This window comes from Musa acuminata, chromosome BXJ3-7, assembly GCF_036884655.1.
Source record: "Musa acuminata AAA Group cultivar baxijiao chromosome BXJ3-7, Cavendish_Baxijiao_AAA, whole genome shotgun sequence".
In the NCBI taxonomy this organism is placed as follows: Eukaryota; Viridiplantae; Streptophyta; class Magnoliopsida; order Zingiberales; family Musaceae; genus Musa; species Musa acuminata.
The window spans coordinates 12,143,443-12,162,859 of NC_088355.1; the positions used below are offsets into that span (position 1 = coordinate 12,143,443).

At 38.3% G+C, this 19,417-nt stretch overlaps 1 protein-coding gene across 1 annotated transcript; it reads left to right on the plus strand.

Annotated features, from left to right (window-relative positions):
* LOC135642839 (uncharacterized) lies at positions 1-5,297 on the plus strand. The gene is made up of 5 exons (XM_065159305.1): positions 1-563; positions 971-1,074; positions 2,194-2,370; positions 2,682-4,516; positions 4,917-5,297. Exons 1-5 carry the CDS (start codon positions 409-411, stop codon positions 5,064-5,066), a joined length of 2,421 nt encoding a protein of 806 aa, XP_065015377.1. The 5' UTR covers positions 1-408; the 3' UTR covers positions 5,067-5,297.
* The last annotated feature ends 14,120 nt before the right edge of the window (positions 5,298-19,417 follow it).

A 19,417-nucleotide genomic window follows, 5' to 3' on the forward strand; every position in this document is an offset into this window, starting at 1 on the left:
TTTGCGTGAGGTTCCATTACCTCCTTCCCATCCTCTCCTACCTTACCTTCCAACAGAAGACCAAAAGAAAGAGGGAGAAGGAAGGAACAACCTCTCAAATATTATCTTCCTCCTCCTCCACAACGGAACCACAGCTCCAACCTACTCCTCAATAATTTGATCTTTTGCCAAAGGTCTCACCTTTTTCTCCGCTTCCGAGACCAATTTCTTGGCACTCTCCAAGCCACAAAATCCAATTTTTTTGGTCTTTAGAACTCCATTTCCCCGTTCTGTCCATCATCTCCACAGGGCAATCCTTCTTCCACTGCAAAGGCGCCTCCTTTTTGTGGATTACATTACTTCTTTCTTGGGTTCTTGCTCTCCTGATATCTTTGTCGATTCGGGTGGCGGGTTTTGGACGGGGCTCAGATGGAACCCTCAATGCTGGGCTCATCATCGACGTCCCAGAAGAGATTCCCTAAGCTTCGAGGTGTCCGATGGCGCATTGATCTCGGAGTACTGCCGAGTTCGCTGTCGGCGTCTATCGATGATCTTCGCTGTGCAACCGCAGATGCCCGGAGGAGGTGTGACTGCTGCCAAGTCCAACTCTTTGATGGGAACTCGTATTCCTGTGGTTTCTGTTGGCAAAATTGCTCTTTCTTCCGCATGTGATTCGGCATGAGCAATACTTTTCGAGCTTTATCGCAAACAAAAATTGTTTTCTCAACAATAAGCTTTTTAGTTTGATCTTCGTGTTGAGATTGCCAATCTATTCTAGTAGAATCTTAAATTTGCGCTGTTGGTTCTCTCCTCAGCTGAGCTAACAATGTCATTTATTGGATGAGTTGGGTGGTGATGGTGAGACTGAACCTTACTGTCTCGGTCTCTGCATCAAATTTTCAGCAAGAAGCTTTATTTTTCCCGTCATGCTTTTTGGTTCCCTGATTTCCTTCAAGATTAATTTCTACAATTGACTTTGGTTCATCGACAGATATGCTAGTCTGAGGCGTCGTATGCTAATGGATTTTCATCTCCCAATGGCTGTGGATAGATCTCCTGATCTTACCATGGACAATCCCTTGTCACAAAATCCAGGTATATTTAATTGAGCTTTGTTGGATTACGAATCTCTTCTTTGTGGCATTTTTTGTGCTTGTTGTCACCGAAGAAACCTCAGCTGGTGAAACTTGTAATTCTTTGTTAATTGGACATGAATGCAATATAATACTCATAGTTTTTTTCCTTTTCCTTCCCAAGAAATGTTAGATTCGAATGCCATGAGCTTTCATGTTGATTAATATGTAATTATTGACCAAAATTTTGTAGATTTATGGCACTAGTCGATTATGCTTACTAGAAAGGATTTATACTATATATAATTTCTACAAACAACCGATATGACTATGCTGATTTAACCTATATGGAACAAAGTAATTCTGTTTTGTAAGACAAGAAGATACAACAACAACAACAAAACCGTAAGTCCCAACTGTTTGGAATCGGCTACATGAATCTTTTGCCGCATTAAGACCTGTAAAAAGTCATATGTTTAGTTAAGTTCAGAGCATTTAAATCTTTATTTAGAATTTATATTAAAGTCTTTGAATATCTTCCTCTACCTCCTCTCATACCACTAACCATGGTTTGACTTATGGATTATTTGTATTGGTGTACCTATCGGCCATCGGTACGATACATATCGACCTACCGACATATAATACGGTGAGGCATACTGACAGACCAATATGTTTCGCCCATATCGGTCCCCTATCGAACTAATACGTATCTCCCGTACCGAGCGGTATGTCGCAGTATGACGAATCTTTCTACTAACATTAATTATTTTACCTATTTTGACTACCACATTCGAAGGTCTCATAAGCACATGCCTAGATCATATTAAGTTTTTTTTTTTTCATCTTATTTTCTATCTGATCGATACCTAGTTGTTCACGAATAAAAGTATTTCTTTTCCTATCTTGCTTAGTAATTTCACACATCTATTTCAATATTCTCATCTTTATAACACAATTTTTTTGTATATGTTGTTTCTTAATTGCCAAACACTCAGGTCCATAAGGCATTGTTGGTGAGACAAGAATATATCTATCATTAAAGGACTTGGTTGTATGATCAAGTCCCATAATCACTTTGTTGATGTACATGGTTTCCCATTATTAAATCTGTTTGTCTGATATCTGTACTATTTTGCAGACAGCACATGGAGTCGCTTTTTCAAGAATGTGGAGTTGGAGAAACTAATTGACCAAGATTTGTCGCAGTTGCATCGAGCACATGGTAGCTACTTTCAGACACCTACATGCCAAACTATGTTGAGGAGAATGTTATTATTGTGGTGTCTCCGGCACCCAGAGTATGGATATCGACGAGGCAAGTTATTGAATTGTGTTTATGATATAAGTGTTTCTCAATCTTACACTTTAAACTCCAACATTAATGTATGAATCACTTGTGTTTCTATTGACATGAAGCTCTCTCTGAATATAAATCGATAGCCTTTCTCAAAGAGCACATTGATGATGTTTTTTTTTTGTTGCATATTTGTAATTTGTCTAAAATTTCCTATGATAATTTTGACCTATTAGACATCAACAATTGTAATTTGATATGTGAAAAACCAGGTTTATGTTTTGATTTGTTGAAGAAGTCATTTACTAATGCAGATACTAATACTGTTACAGAAATGCATGAACTTTTGACTCCTCTAGTCTATGTGCTTCTTGTCGATCTGGATCACCTTTCTCAAGTGCAAAAAGCTTATGAGAGTCATTTTAGTGAATTTGATGAAATGTCCTTCTCGGAATTAAATCAGGTCTCCGACAACAGATTTAGAAGATCTATTAGTGGGGGCATGGAGATCGAAAAAGAAGGCAATCAAAATGGCATTGCTAAAGTTCACAGTATAGATGAGCTTGATCCTCACACCAAAGAAATCCTTTTGTTGAGTGATTCTTATGGAGCTGAAGGCGAGTTGGGAGTTCTTTTATCTGAGAGATTCTTGGAACATGATGTATATAGTATGTTTGACAGTTTAATGAACGGAGCACGTGGGGTGGTTGCTATGGCCGACCTTTTCTCATCATCTCCAGTAGTGTTTGAAGTATCATCATCATTTTACTATTTGTTATCGATGGTAGATTCAACTCTTTACAGTCATCTTGTTGAGCTTGGTGTGGAACCTCAGTACTTTGCCCTCCGATGGCTGCGTGTTCTTTTTGGAAGGGAGTTTGACTTTGATGATCTTTTAATGATTTGGGATGAATTGTTTTCTTCTCCAAATAGTATATGCATAGACAAAGATGCAAAATACAGATTCAAGATCTTATGTGCTCCTCGAGGAGCATTTATAGCTTCAGTGGCTGTTGCAATGCTTCTTCATCTAAGATCTTCACTGTTAGCCACTGAAAATGCAACATTTTGCCTCCAAAGGATATTGAGTTTTCCCAAGAATCCAGACATGAAGATTCTTTTAGAGAAGGCCAAATCATTGGAGATCCTTGCTATTGATTCAAACAAGTTGTTATCATCATCCCAGGAAACTTCTAACAAGAACAAGTTGGCCATTACAAGAGGTTACAATCTTTCATCGGGTTCAAGTTCTGCTAGGACTCCACCAAATCAAGTACCAGATAGTTATTGGGAAGAGAAATGGAACCTATTGCATAAGACTGAAGAAACCATGATGAGAAGTGATGGATTTTTAGATTCAAGTGGAATGAAGTTTTTGGGTGAAAGATCTATTCTATCTAGGACAGCGTCACACCCTTCTCCCGCAGATGGTGGTGGGAGGAAGAATAAACATTTTTCTGTCAGACATAAGCTGTTGGATGATTTTTCTCAAGATATTAATTCTGTGGTGGAACATATGAACTCCAAACAGAGTAACTTTCTTGTTTCAAATAACATAGAATCCTCACCCTTGGAAGTAAATGCTGGAAACCATTTCATGGAGGAACTGAATGATGATAATAATATTAGACGAGTGACTTCTGACCGAACAGCTGAAGAGACATGTTTGAGTGGAGAGTGCTCTTCAATTTTCTTCATAGCAACCCATCATAGCTTGAGCAAGAACAAAGATAATGACTCAGATAAAAGTAGCATCACCTCAAATTCATGTATTTGTGACAATGATCAAGAGGCATCTATCATGGAAGAACTTTGCTGCAGAAGTTACAATAATCAATTAGTTAGAGATGATGAAGTTGTATCAGCTGCTAATGATGAACCTAAATCAGGACAAGAATTTGTTTCAGATGACGGAAAGCCACTCACTAGTAAATTCCAGTGGTTTTGGAAGTTTAGCAGAAGTTCTGCTGAAGGAACCTTGGAAAAGGGAGGAAATCAGGAATCAGAAAGATCCTCTGCTGCGGAAAATACCAAGAACAGCTGCAGCACTCCAACTTTTGTTCAAACCAGCAATTCCCAATATGTGAGCAAGAGGGGAGATGTAGGAGACAACAAAGTTCTTGGCACTTTGAGGATTCTTGGACAATCCATGCTTGAGAATATACAAGTAAGACATTGCTGTCTTTTCCAACACATTTATTCTCAAAAAATATTAAATGAAATGAGAGATGTTTATGATGGTTGTTTCCAGATTATCTTGCATTTTTTTCCATCAATAGAATACTTGAAAAAGCATCACATATGTTGATTTGAGATCTCTTCTCATTTTCTTCACTTCAGCATATGAAACTTTCCTTCTTGTTTGGATTCATCATTGCAGATATCAACATTAGAATTGTAATTGCCTATGTGCTAATTCTAAGAGTTAGATTATTTTTAGAAAAGAAATCATGAATGGTTAGAGAAAATACATTGCAATTTCTAGCATCACCAACTTAGTCCATTGCCGATTCAACCTCCCACTCTCAACTGCTATCTTAATCATGAATGAAATTTTGGTTCCTCAGGTGATCGAGACAGTTTTCCAGCAAGACCGAGTCCAATCCCTCTCATTAGAGAGCTTCTCAAATAACATTCTTGGAGGTAAAGGTCAAGCTACCGCAGTGTCTGCCCTGAAGGAGCTTCGGAAGATTAGCAGCCTGCTTTGCGAGATGTAAGGCACGACTGTTGACAAGATAAGGGGACTGCAGTTCATTCTTTTGATTTCCTGGCATCAGGAACGAACTCGAAAGGTGTATTCCCTGTTCTTCCATCATTTAGAAATGTATCCATAGCTGGTAAGTGGAGAACATCATTAGACACATTTAGTTGATTGGAATGCGGTGAGCATGTTTGATAGGCAATGTTTCATTTTGATCATAAATGTTTGCCCACAGCTTGGATTTGGATGGTGGGTGCTGCTGTTCTCTTTCGAGTCTCAAAACAGGAGTGCTTCACAAACTACTCATTGGCTTTCCGCAACTCTCTTATATCTTCTTATATGCTCAAGCATCCATGTTTAGCAGTCTACCTTATCCCAAGCTGTCTCATATAGATAATTAGTTAGATGTTTCTTTTCATTGTAACGAAAGTTTCAGATTGGTGGGTCAATTGACAGGTCAAAAGGTTTAACTTCTTTTGTTCCCTTTTTTTCCATTTTTTTTCATTTTTTTTTCTCTCTCTCTCCCCACCATCACGCCTTTTTCATTAGTGTTTGGATTGATTTTGGTTTGTCTTAGTGGGAGTCTACTCCAATTCAATTTGTTTCTTTTTCAAGCCAGTCTCAGAAAAAATAGTCACATTGGACTTTCAATCCTCGGAAAATTAAGTTAAAGGAGACAATCTTCACAATACTCTTCCGAAGGTCAAGTCAGTATTTAAGTAGGACTAGTTCGAGAAGTCAAACTAGTTAGTCAGTATTTAAGTAGGACTAGTTAGACAAGTCAAACTAGTTAGAATAAGTCAAGTTTATTATTTGTTGTGTTATGAGCGTACTTATGCAACTCCCTCTCTCTTGTAGTGGATGCTTAGAAGGGGTGTTACAAAAGTTGAATAAGTCAAGTTTATTATTTGTTGTGTTATGAGCGTACTTATGCAACTCTCTCTTGTAGTGGATGCTTAGAAGGGGTGTTACAAAAGTTCTTTAGTAGGAACTGGTCACAACCACCTCTATTGACTATGGGCAACTATACTTGTTTGTTATATCGATTGGAACTATCCTTGATGGGTGTTGGGTCGTTTGTCGAACTTTTCTCATCGGAGATGTGTCATTTATGTGGTAGCGAAGTTACATCTCAATAGGATATCGCAAATGCAGACATATCAGTCCCATGTTATGCTAATACGTTAATCAAGTCATATCTGCTAATCATAGGTGTTATGTAAGATAATCACATGAGTAATGACACATATGATACGTTTAACAATATTTTTTTGCTTATTATTATTATCATATTCTCACTTTATATTATCTATTGTATATATTGTGATATCATTAGGGTCTATGGAATGAGAATTAGATCATGGATCATGATAATGAGACCAATTCACATATAAACATAGATTCTAAATATTTTCGATCATAGGTTACTCGAGAGAAATATTAAAATAACTGAACAGATCGATATACTATATACTCGTCCATATGATGGAGGCAATTGGTCTCATAGTTGCTCGTGTGGAGACACTAGGGATATAGTATATGTGGTCATTGGAGAATGAGTATACTGAATGATCCACTCACGGAATGCTGAATGGTTGATTATACCTCATTGTTAGATAGTGATTCCGTGATCCCAATTATTTCTAGTCTTAGACTTGAGACACCAAGGATGTTTTGTATGAGTACTTCACTCTTTGATACTAGACTTATACGTCTGAAAGTTTCAGATCTAGCACAACCGATCATCGAAAGTGATAGTCAACCTTACAAGGGCAATTGAGTATCGATAAAGGATCATCCACTCTCGGTATAAATATCATATATGTTCTTGCTCAAACAAATCCCTAGCCAAGGTCATTCAAATTGAGAGAAGAAATTCTTCGGGAGAATCCGATTAGAGCGAGACTCGAGTATATTTCATATAGGCCTGACAGCACTGTATCCGGTATACGATCTTTGGGATATTAGATAGATGAGGGACTATAGATATGCAGTAACTTAGGGCAAACATGTCCAATAGATTGGATCCCCTTGTATCGTCTAGGGACTATAGCGTAGTGGCATAGTACGTTCATAGTCGATGAGTCGAGTGAATTATTATGGAGATAATAATTCACTGAGTCAGAAGGAGTTCTGATAGATGCGACTCACGGCTAACTCGATATTGGGCTTGAGGGTCATACACATATGATAGGTGTTGCGACAAGTAGAGGTTTAAATATGAGATATCCGTCGACCCCCTATCTTATTGGATATCCGATAAGCCCTTATATTATTGGATCCTATGGATAAGATACAATAAAAACCAATAAGTGATTATTAGATGGAGATATACTAAACCAAGTAGCTTCGGTAATTAGATAGAGATCTAGTATTGAATAAGATAGGATCCATTATGGTTAAGTGGCAGGAACCTCTATAAATAGGAGGGACCAAAAGGTAGCATTGGCTAGTCTCCTCTTGGCCCCCCTCCTATTCTACTCCCTCTCCTCTCCCCCTTAGTCGACAGCCCTTGTTTGGGGAGTGTAAATAGCAAGAAGGGCCGGCCCCTTCTTGATCATGGTGCAATCTTATGATGCGTGTAGAGAAGAAGACCGTGTTGCGATTTGAGTAGCATCATCGGCCCATCTACCGTGTGGATCACTATAGAGAAGAGAACAATTGACCTCATTCAACCTCTTCTATGGATTTGGGATTGTTTAAGGATATACGATCTCCTTATGTAAGACATCTTACATGATACGTGTAGTTTTTGATTTTGTGGTTTCTCGCGCACTAATATTCATACAACGACTAGATATTTTTCTGTGAAAAATTTAGACTTTTGTTTCTATTTTTTCATTATGCATGTGATGTCCACTATAACACATGCCTCTCACTTCATGGGAAATACTATTTATTTAGGGTCCTTTGTTGGTGTAAGAGACTAGGGAGCAGTGGAATATCTAACCCCAAGTTTCCCACGAAGTCGGCACAAGTCATTATGCTTGACTCACCCTACTTGGCTTGGTTGGCTTGAACCAATCTTACTGATTCAATTGGCTCAGCATAAATCTCCCGCCATGTTCGCTATTAATCTAATATATTGGAAGTAGAAGTAAGGCGGAAGGGTACGATCGATCGTGGCAGCATGATGAAGTACAACAAGCATGTTCATCATGAAAACATGGTTCTAACGATTACCGGAGTCTCATGTGAGGGCGAAGCAGGCTAATGCCTTGATGAATGATGACGTAACAGTTTAGGAAAACTAAGGACGACAACCTATAGAGGATCGAAAGGCTATATTTAGTGGCATGCTATGGGCTAGAAGACCAAACCTAGTGGTGCACAAAGAGTCACAAGGCTAAGGTGCGGTGGTGCACAGAGAGCTGGAAGGCTCGCTACAATGGTGCATAGAGAGCTAGAAAAGCTAGGTGCGGTGGTGCACAAAGGGATGATAGGGCCACATGCGGTGGCACTAGGGTCAAAGATGCCAAGCATGGCAAGGCATAGGGAGTTGATGTTGGGAAAATCTTTGGGAGCGACGTCACATGTGCAGCGGAAGAACAATAAAACAAAATCCCCGATTCCCAAAGAGATGTTCAACGTCGTGCGAAGATTGGTGCGCAAAATCCGTGAAACTGAAAAACTACGTATAGAGTAGATTGTGTTACCTAAGGAGATCGTATATCCCTGTTTCCTTCCATATCTTTAGGAGAGGGCGAAGGAGGTCAAGTGTCCTTCTCTCTATCGGTGATCCACACAACAGGGCTGCGACGACATTCCTCAAAACTTGAAGCCTGCTTTGAGGTGGAGAGGGGAAGGAGAATATGAGAAGCAAGCAAAGGCTATAGCCTTTGAGGCTCTAAATCCCTCCTATTTATAAAGGTCCCCTGTCAAACCGTAATGGATCCTCCCCTAGTGGGTATTGGATCTACATCCAATAACCCAAGCCTTTTAAATTAGTGGATCTCTATCCAATAATCTCTCATGGGCTCTTATTGGATCTCATCCATGAGATCCAATAATTCAAGGGCTTATTGGAATCCAATAAGACAAGGGCTCCGTCGAATATCTCATATCCGAACCTCTACTCATCGCAATGCCTACCATATGTGTGTAACCCTCTAGGCCCAATATCGAGCTGGCCATTAGTCATACCTGTCAGAACTCCTTCTAACTCAGTGAATTATTATCTCTGTAATAATTCACTCGACTCATCGACTACGAACGTACTAGGGCACTACGCTGTAGTCCCTAGACGATACAGGGGAATCCAATTTATTGGACCTGTCTGTCCTGAGTTACTGTATACCTATAGTTCATCATCCATCTAATATCCTAAAGGTCGTATATTGAGCATGGTGTTGTCAAACCCATACGGTTTCTACTCGAGTCGTGCTCTAATCGAATACTCCCGGAGAACTCTTTCTCTCTCAACCCGAATGACCCTGGCCAGGAATTTATCTGAGCAAGAACACATGGGATATTTCTCTCATGACGCCGAGAGTGGATGATCCTCTATCGACACTTAATAGCCCTCGCAAGGTCGACTGCCACTCCCAATGACCAGTTGTACTAGATCTGGGATAGCCAAACCTATAAGTCTGATATCAAAGAGTGGAGCACTCATACAGGACATCCTTGGTGTCTCAATTCTAAGGACCAGATATACCACTAGGACTACGGAATCGCTGTCTAACAATAAGGCATCATCAACCATCCAGCATTTTGTAAGCGGATTAATCAGTGAACTTATTCTCCAATGAGCACCTGTATTGTATCCCTAATGTCCCTACATGAGCAGCTATGAGACCAGCTGCATTCATCATATGGATGGGTATACAATACACTAGTCTGTCCGGTTATCACGATGTCCCTCTTGAGTAACCTATGACCGGGATTATTTAGGATATGTGTTTAAAAGTGAATCGATCTCATTTTCGTGATCTCATCATGATCCGATTCTCATTGCACAAATCCAATGACATCACAATATATATGTGCATATATGCAATAGTTATAAAATGATATATGCCAAATATAATAAGCAAAAAGATTCTGTATCAAGTCACACGTGCCATCACTCATGTGATTGGCTTGCTATGCACCTATGACTAGCAATCTCCCACTTGACCTAAAGCCAATCACCTATGTGTCTGATCCTAATCTGACCCCTATGACGCTTAAAGACAATCTGAGACAACGGCTTTGTTAGTGGATCTGCAATATTATCTTCGGATGAAACTCTTTCCACTGCTACATCTCCTTGGGTTACGATCTCTTTGATAAGGTGGAACCTCCTCAGAACATGCTTAGATTTCTGATGAGACTTAGGTTCCTTCGCTTGAGCAATCGCCCTGTTGTTGCCGTAATATAAGGAGATCGGCTCCTCGCTACCCGGCACGACTCCCAAATCTGTGATAAACTTCTTCAACCAGACTCCCTCCTTTGCTGCATCTGATGCAGCAATGTACTCCGCCTCTATGGTCGAGTCAGCAGTAGTATCTTGCTTGGAACTCTTCCAGCACACTGCTCCTTCATTCAAGGTGTACACATACCCTGAATTCGACTTGCTATCATCGACATCAGACTAAAAACTTGAGTCAGTGTAGCCTTCAACCTTAAGGTTATTACCTCTATATACTAGTAAAAGATCCTTAGTCCTTCTCAAGTATTTAAGGATACACTTTATTGCTTTCCAGTGCTCCAAGCCTGGATTCGCATGATACCTGCTCGTGACACTCAGAGCATACGCTATATCAGGCCTAGTACATAGCATGGCATACATGATAGACCCTATTGCTGAGGTATAAGGTATCATATCTATGTTCGTCATTTCTTCTGGAGTCTTTGGGGATATACTCGTAGAAAGCGATATCCCATGTCTCATCGGTATGAGACCTCTCTTGGAATTTTTCATGCCAAACCTTTTGACAATGGTTTCTATATATCTGGACTGGGATAAGCCAAGCATCCTCTTGGATCTATCTTTATAGATTCTAATCCCCAAGATATAGGATGCTTCCCTTAAGTCCTTCATAAAGAAGTGTCTAGATAACCAAGCCTTTACTGTGGATAGCATTCCTACGTCCTTCCCAATGATCAGGATGTCATCCACATATAACACTAAAAAGGTGATAGCGCTCTCACTTACCTTCCTGTACACACAAGGCTCATCTTCGTTCTTAACGAAGTCATAAGATCTGATTGCCTCATCAAATCTTATGTTCCAACTTCGGGAAGCTTGCTTTAGTCCATAAATGGATCTAAGCAACCTACACACCTTATCTGGGCAGTTCTTGGACACGAATCCCTCAGGTTGCATCATATACACCTCCTCCTCGAGGTTCCTATTAAGGAATGTGATTTTCACATTTATCTGCTAGATCTCATAATCATAGTGTGCTGCAATAGCCAATAGAATTCTGATGGATTTCAGCATTGCTACGGGTGAGAAGGTTTCATCGTAGTCAACACCTTGTCTTTGACGATACCCCTTAGCCACTAGCCTTGCTTTATAGGTCTCTACCTTTTCATCTACTCTAATCTTTTTCTTAACGATCCACTTACAACCGATGGGTACAATACCTTCGGGTGCATCAACTAGGTTACAAACCTTGTTGGAGTACATAGAATTCATCTCAGAATTCATGGCTTCTTACCACTTCCCAGAGTCTATACTCATAATAGCCTCCTCGTAGGTCTAAGGATCAATATCTTCAACATCCTCTCCTCTAATATGTCTCACATTTCTCTCAGGAGGATGGGATACTCTATCAGACCTACGTAAAGTTAAAACTTGTGTATTAGGTACCTGAATAGACTCGGGCTATAGAGTGGTGCTTGAGCTTGGTTCTCCAACCTCGCTCAACTCTATCATTCTCCCACTATCTCTGCCAAGAATATGTTCCTTCTCAAGAAACACTACTCTCTTAGCTATAAAGATATTTTGGTCCTCGAGATGATAGAAATAATACCCACAAGTTTCCTTGGGGTATCCCACAAATTTGCATCGCTCTGTCCTTGATTTTAACTTATCGGGGTTGTGTCTTTTAACGTGGGCAGGGTAACCCCAAATCTTAACAACCTTAAGATCAGGCTTCTTCCCTTTCCAATCTCATATGATGTAGACACTACCGACTTAGTTGGAACTATGTTCAGAAGGTAAGCTACGGTTTCTAGGGCATATCCCCAGAATAAGATGGGTAGGTCAGTGAAACTCATCATGGACTGTACCATGTCTAATAACGTACGATTTCTCCTTTTAGAGACACCATTGAGCTGAGGTGTATAAGGAGGTGTCCATTGGGATAATATCTCATGGTCCTTGAGGAACTAAGTAAACTATGTACTTAAGTACTCACATCCTCGATCTGATCGAAGAGTTTTGATACTCTTTCCAGTTTGGTTCTCCACCTCATTCTTATACTCTCTGAATTTTTCAAAAGCCTCGGACTTGTACTTTATTAAGTACATATATCCATACCTTGAAAAATCATCAGTAAATATAATGAAGTAGGAGTAACCACCAATGACATGAGTTGACATGGGTCCACATACATCACTATGTATTAATTCCAACAACTCAGTGGCTCTCTCTCCAGTTCCACTAAATGGAGAGTTGGTCAGTTTTCCACGAAGGCAAGGCTCACAAGTTGCATATGACACATAGTCGAATGGATCTAGATATCCATCATTTAGCAACTTTTGAATCATTCTTTCATGGATATGACCTAGCCTATAATGTCACAGGTATGCACTGTTCATCTCATCTCGTTTCCTCTTGGACACATTTACATTCATGATATGTGGAGTAGTGTCTAACATAAATAAACCATTATGCAATGTTCCTTTCATGATGATCTTATCATCTAATAATATCGAACAACCATTGTTCTCAAAAACTAATTTATATCCACTAACTGTCAAACATGAAATGGAGATAATATTTTTGATAACAGAAGGAACAAAATAACATGCATCTAATGTAATAAAAGCTCCACTAGGCAGATGTAGGGCGACCTCGCTAACAGCTACTCCAGTAACTTTTGCTCCATTACCCATCTTGAGGTCCATCTCGCCTCTCTCTAGTCTCTTAGGCCTTGCCAGAATCTGCAACGAATTGTATATATGATAAGCACTACCGGTATCTAATACCCATGTGCTATCATAAGAGTCTGACAAATGGAGACTGATCATGAATGTACTTGAAGTTTCATCAAGCATTTGTTTCGCCCTTTCTGCAAGGTACTCTTTGCAATTCCTCTTCCAGTGCCCATCTTTGCCACAGTGGAAGCACTGGTCTTTGTCCTTTGCTGGGTCTTTCTTAGCAACATTTGCTTTACTTGGTCTGCCCTTACCCTTTCCCTTCTTAAGGGATCTTTCTGCTTTCCTTTTCTTTCTGGTCTCACCAGTGTAGAGAACTGGCTTCTCTTTCTTAATAGTACTCTCTACCTCCCTCAACATATTAAGGAGCTTTGGGAGAGTCACCTCAAACTTGTTCATATTAAAATTTATTATGAACTGTGAAAAGGAATCTGGTAGGGACTAAAGCACAATGTCCACACCCAAGTTATCCTCTAGGACCATTCCTAGACCTGTGAGTTTCTCTATCCACTCAATCATCTTTAAGACATGGTTCTGAACCAGTGTCCCCTCAGTCATCCTAGTGCGGAAGAGGCTCTTGGATATCTCATATCGCTGAGTCCTTCCCTATTCCTCAAACAATTTACGGACATGTAGGAGAATGGATCTGGCATCCATCTTTTCATGTTGTCTCTGTAACTCAGGAGTCATAGAGCCCAACATATAGCACTGAGCAAGAGTGGAGTCATCAATGTACTTCACGTAGCGAGCGATCTCATCCTCGCTTGCCCCTTCTTCGGGCGTAGGCATCACTGTATCAAGGATGTACATGATTTTCTCCGCCGTGAGAACAATTCTCAAGTTACGGAGCCAATCCGTATAATTTGGACCAGTGAGGCGGTTGACATTAAGTATGCCACATAAGGGATTTGAAAGCGATATTTTCTGAAAATAAAGATGCAGTAGAAATGAATAACAGCGGTAAAATTATGTTGAGCCGAAAATCTTCATACGATAAAAACATATCGAAAAGATGCTTAACTTGAAAGTATACGAAAGCGTAGTGAAAGTAAGAATTCAGTTTGTAATATAAGGAAAAAGCATGAAGGAAATGCAAATCAGATTTTTATAGTGGTTCGGTCGTCGTGACCTACATCCACTCTCGATTCCTCTTCACTCGAGGCCACCAACTTCTACTACTGATCTTTTTTCAACAGGTGAAGATCAACTATCCTTTTCCACCCCTCTTCTCCTTTTCACAGGTTTAGGAGATAACCTTTTACAAGCACTCACTCCTCCCTAAACAGAATTCTAAACTTAGAACTAGATGAGGGGATCTCTCAAATGATTACAACATCGTTTTCCCACTTTTAAGCTCTCTATGCTTATATTTATTAACCAGGGATGAGAGAGGTATTTATAGGCCTCAAGTGGATTCAAACTTGGAGTTTAAAAGTGTCTCATCCTCGGTTTTCAGGGTACTAGCGGTACCACTGCATGTGCTGGGCGGTACCACCGCTTGACACCCTACCACTAGGTGGTACCATCGCCCAGTCTGGCGGTATCACTGCCTGACAGTCACTCGAAGACTATGTCTAGGTGGTATCACCACCTAACACAGTCTCGGAGACTGTGCCATGATGGTTCCACTTGTTTGGTCACTGTTTGGGCCTTTTACTTGGCCCAACATAACCTAAACTTGGGCTCAATTAGCCCCTAATTGAATTAGCCCAATTCCAACCCAATTACGCCTAAAACCCACTTCGATCTAGATAATTATTACAAAGCTTGAATCAAATATTGTCCGGCATGTCATTTGTTCATTGACGCTTCATCCGATTCTTCGGTGCATTATCCTCTCTTGCGACCTATTGCCCAATCGGTCAGTTGGCCTCCACAACTTCAATTTCCTTAGTGTAATTTTTACTCTTCTTGGGTCGATGCTCGAACCAATGGGCCGAAGCCTTCTATCAATACATCGATTGATCCTCCGGCTCAATGTCCAATCTTATGGCATGTTCACTCTAGCCCAACATGATTCTTCCTACTTTAATTGTCTCTCTCTGATCAAAGCTTCCTACGTCACTCAAAACGTATATCAAATCATAAACAGTATAAATTGGTTTCATCATCAAAATCCAAGATTCAACAACCTCCCCCTTTTTGATGATAACAACCAATTGATGACGGAGTTAACCTTAACTCCCCCTATCAATATATTATCATACCTTCTCCCCCTTTGTCATCAACAAAAAGGATAAGTACAACTATGCAAGCTAGTAAGATAGTAAGTATTGAACATGCAAGCTAGCAAATTTTAAAGATGTACAGAATTTAGCATGTTTGCTTTTCTTTGCAATGTTTAAACTAGCAAGTTTTCAAAAAAGAATATAAGACAGCATTTTTGCCACTTGTTGAAGTGTGTAAGCTAGCAATTCTTGCTTCCTTTTATAATGTGCAAGTTGCAAGTTTTGCTTTTTGAGATAGGCAAGATAGCACTTTTGCTTCTCTTTAGATGTGTACGTTTGTAATTTTTGCTTCTCTTTATATATGCAAGCAAGTTTTTCTATCTTTGAAATATGCAAGCCAACAAATTTATCTCCTCCTTTATCATTGTAAAAAAGAAGAAAAGAATACAATTTTATAAATTTTCTTTACAACAATTTTCAAAGCATGACAAGGATAAGGTATCAATCTTATTTCAATATGTTTATGCATAATTAGAGTTTCAAATTAAAACATACACAATTTCAAAACCTTACATTTCATCCTTACTTCATGCATAATATCAAAAATAAATCAATCATCACTATGGGCATATCATATATGATACTCAAGCATTCATGATACATCATTTTAGGCATAGCATTCATAATGCTAAGACATTAAAATTTTTAAGCATTTATCACTTCAACATTTTGACATTAAAATTTTTAAGTATTTATCATTTCATGCATTAAATCAGCATTTTGATTATGATACCAAACATTCATCATTTATTTTCTCCCCCTTTGTCATAGGCAAAAAGGAGAATCATTCAATAAAGCAAGTGTTTGAAAGCACATTAAGTAAGTTTTATACCAATTTATCCAAACTAACAAAACTATTTCTCTTAATGTGCAAAACTTTTCCCATTATATCATTTTTCAAATCATCACATGAAATATATCAAGAAAAATTAGCTTGGTGAAGAGGTATACAATTCATGAAGACAAATTATGATTCTTTTGGATAGCAAAAAGAAGAAACATATTAAACAATCTTGATTCATAAGAATCTCAAGTTGTTAAGATCATGATTTATATATTAATGAAAGATCTCAAGTTATAATTCAAAAAATTATGATTCATAAAAAAAATCTCCTCTTAAATAATATGAGAACACATAATAAGAGATCTTGATTCATAAAGATTTCAAGCTATAATTCCGAGGAATCAAAATCATGATATAGGTAAAAACTCATTCAAATTCAAATCATCAAAATCACTTTCAAGAAATTTAAAATATAAATAGATTCATTAATCTCTTTTTGAAAAATTGATAAGATTGTGATAGAGAAATTTTTAAAATGCATTCCCTTTTTAGTTGTTTCAATTTATGTGGTTTGATTTCTTACAAGCATACCCAATTTTTTTACACCAAATCAAAACATGCATCAACGTTTAAAACCGAAAAAGTAAATTTCATCACGACAAGAATCAATAAGCCATAAATTACAAAAGAAAATCATCATTACTTTGGGCATGAAACCAAAATAATAAAATTTTTAAAACATCATTACTTGGATATGCATGATACCAAAATATGGTTTCAAGTTTTCAAGATATAACATGCACAATTTCAAACTATAAACTCATTAAGCATGATTTCAAATCATCAAGCATGATTTCGTTGAAAAAAAACATTTCAATCAAAATTAAAAAGCAATATGGAAATCATCAAGATACACATTATTACTTCATTACATCATTAAAACATCAAGTATAATTTCATTAAACATAAAGAATTTTTCTTTTTAAATGAATATAACTTTTCATGCTTAGTGCTAGGAGTTAACATGCAATTGTCATGCTTAAATTTTTAATTTTTTTATAAAATCACTAGAAAAAGAAGCATGATAATTTTTTATATTTTTTTTTATTTTTTACTAACTAATTAAAAATAACTCACGAAAAGCACCAAGTAATTTCAAAATAAATTAAAGGGGTTTCGGGTGAGTCATTTACCTCATTGTGGAAGGCCACCTCGTATTTGTTGGTTTGATCCTCATTGCTCGATTCATCCATTGACAACTTCTTCTTCAGTTTTATATACTCATCTTTGGAGTGACCTAGTTTCTTTCGTTCAGAGCAAGTAGTTGTATTCTTTTTAAGTTTGTTTTTATTCTTTGATTCTTATTTCAAGAACTTCTTAAGCTTTATTATTAGAAGTTCAAGGTCATCGTCATCATTACTTGAGTTATCACTTAAGTAGTCTTCTTTTGTTCTAAGTTTCAAATCCTTCCTGTTATTTGGAATGTTGTTCTTATGCTCATCGAGTTCATCATGTGTCATGCATGTCATTTCATAGGTCATTAATGATCCAATAAATTCTTCAAGAGCAAGGTTATTCAGGTCCTTTGCTTCTTGTATTACCATCACTTTTGGATCTCAACTTTTTAGAATTGATCTTAGTATTTTGTTAACAAATTCAAAATTAGAAAAATATTTACAAAGTCTTTTTAAACTATTGATGATATCCATAAGACAGGTGTATATGTCAACGATAGTTTCACTTGGCTTTATTCGAAAAAACTCAAAATTATGCATCAAAAGATTAATTTTAGAGTTTTTAACTCTACTAGTGCCTTCATGTATAATTTCAAGTGTGTGCCAAATATCGTGCGTAGTTTCGCAAATAGAAACACGATTAAATTCAATTTTGTCCAATGCACAAAACAAAGCATTCATAGCTTTGGCATTCAAAGAGAAAGTCTAGTCCCTTTTGAAATTCGTAAAAAGCCATTTCTCTTGGTTGTTAAACTAAACGAGAAAGAACCTGGCTCCAATACCAACTGTTAGGATCAAGAATGACACTAAGAGGGGGGTATGAATTAGTACAACGGTAAAATTATGTTGAGTCAAAAATCTTCATACGATAAAAATGTATCGGAAAGATGCTTAACTTGAAAGCGTACAAAAGCGTAGTAAAAGTAAGAATTCAATTTGCAATATAAAGAAAAAGCATGAAGGAAATGCAAACTAGATTTTTATAGTGGTTCGGTCGTCGTGACCTACATCCACTCCTGATTCCTCTTCATTGAAGGCCACCGGCTTCCACTACCGATCTTCTTTCAATGGGCGAAAATCAACTACCCTTTTACACCCCTCTTCTCATTTTCACAAGTTTAGGAGACAACCTTTTACAAGTACTCACTCCTTCCTAAACAGGATTCTAAACTTGAAACTAGAGGAGGGGATCTCTCAAATGATTACAACAACGTTTTCCTACTTTTAAGCTCTCTGTGCTTGTATTTATTAACCAGAGATAAGAGGGGTATTTATAGGCCTCAAGTGGATTTAAACTTGGAGCCAAAAAATGTCTCATCCCTGATTTCGGGGTACTAGCGGTACTACTGCTTACAGCACTAATACTAGGCAGTACCACTGCCTAACACCTTGCCATTGGGCGATACCACCGCCTAATAGTCTCTCGGAGACTGTGTCTGGGTGGTACCATCATCTAGACTAGCGGTACCACCGTCTAACATAGTCTCGGAGATTGTGCCACGATGATTTCACCTGTTGGATCATTGTTTGCGCCTTTCACTTGGCCCAACACAACCTAAACTTAAGCCCAATTGGTCCCTAATTGAGTTGGCCCAATTCCAACCCAATTATACCTAAAACCTACTTCGATCTAGATAATTATTACAAAGATTGAATCAAATATTGTCCGGCATGTCATTGGTTCATTGACGCTTCATCCAATTCTTCAACGCATCATCCTCTCTTGCGGCCTATTGCCCAATCGGCTAGTTGACCTCCGTAACTCCGATTTCCTTGGCATAATTTTCGCTCTTCTTGGCCCAATCCCGAACCCATAGCTAGAAGCCTTCTGCCGATACGTCGACCGATCCTCCGGCTCGATATCTAATCTTCTGATATGTTCACTCCAGCCCAACATGATTCTTCCTGCTTTAATTGTCTCTCTCTGATCGAAGCTTCTTGCGTCATTCAAAACATAGATCAAATTATAAACAGTATCAATTAGTTTTATCATCAAAATTCAAGATTCAATACTTTTATCCTCAAGAAT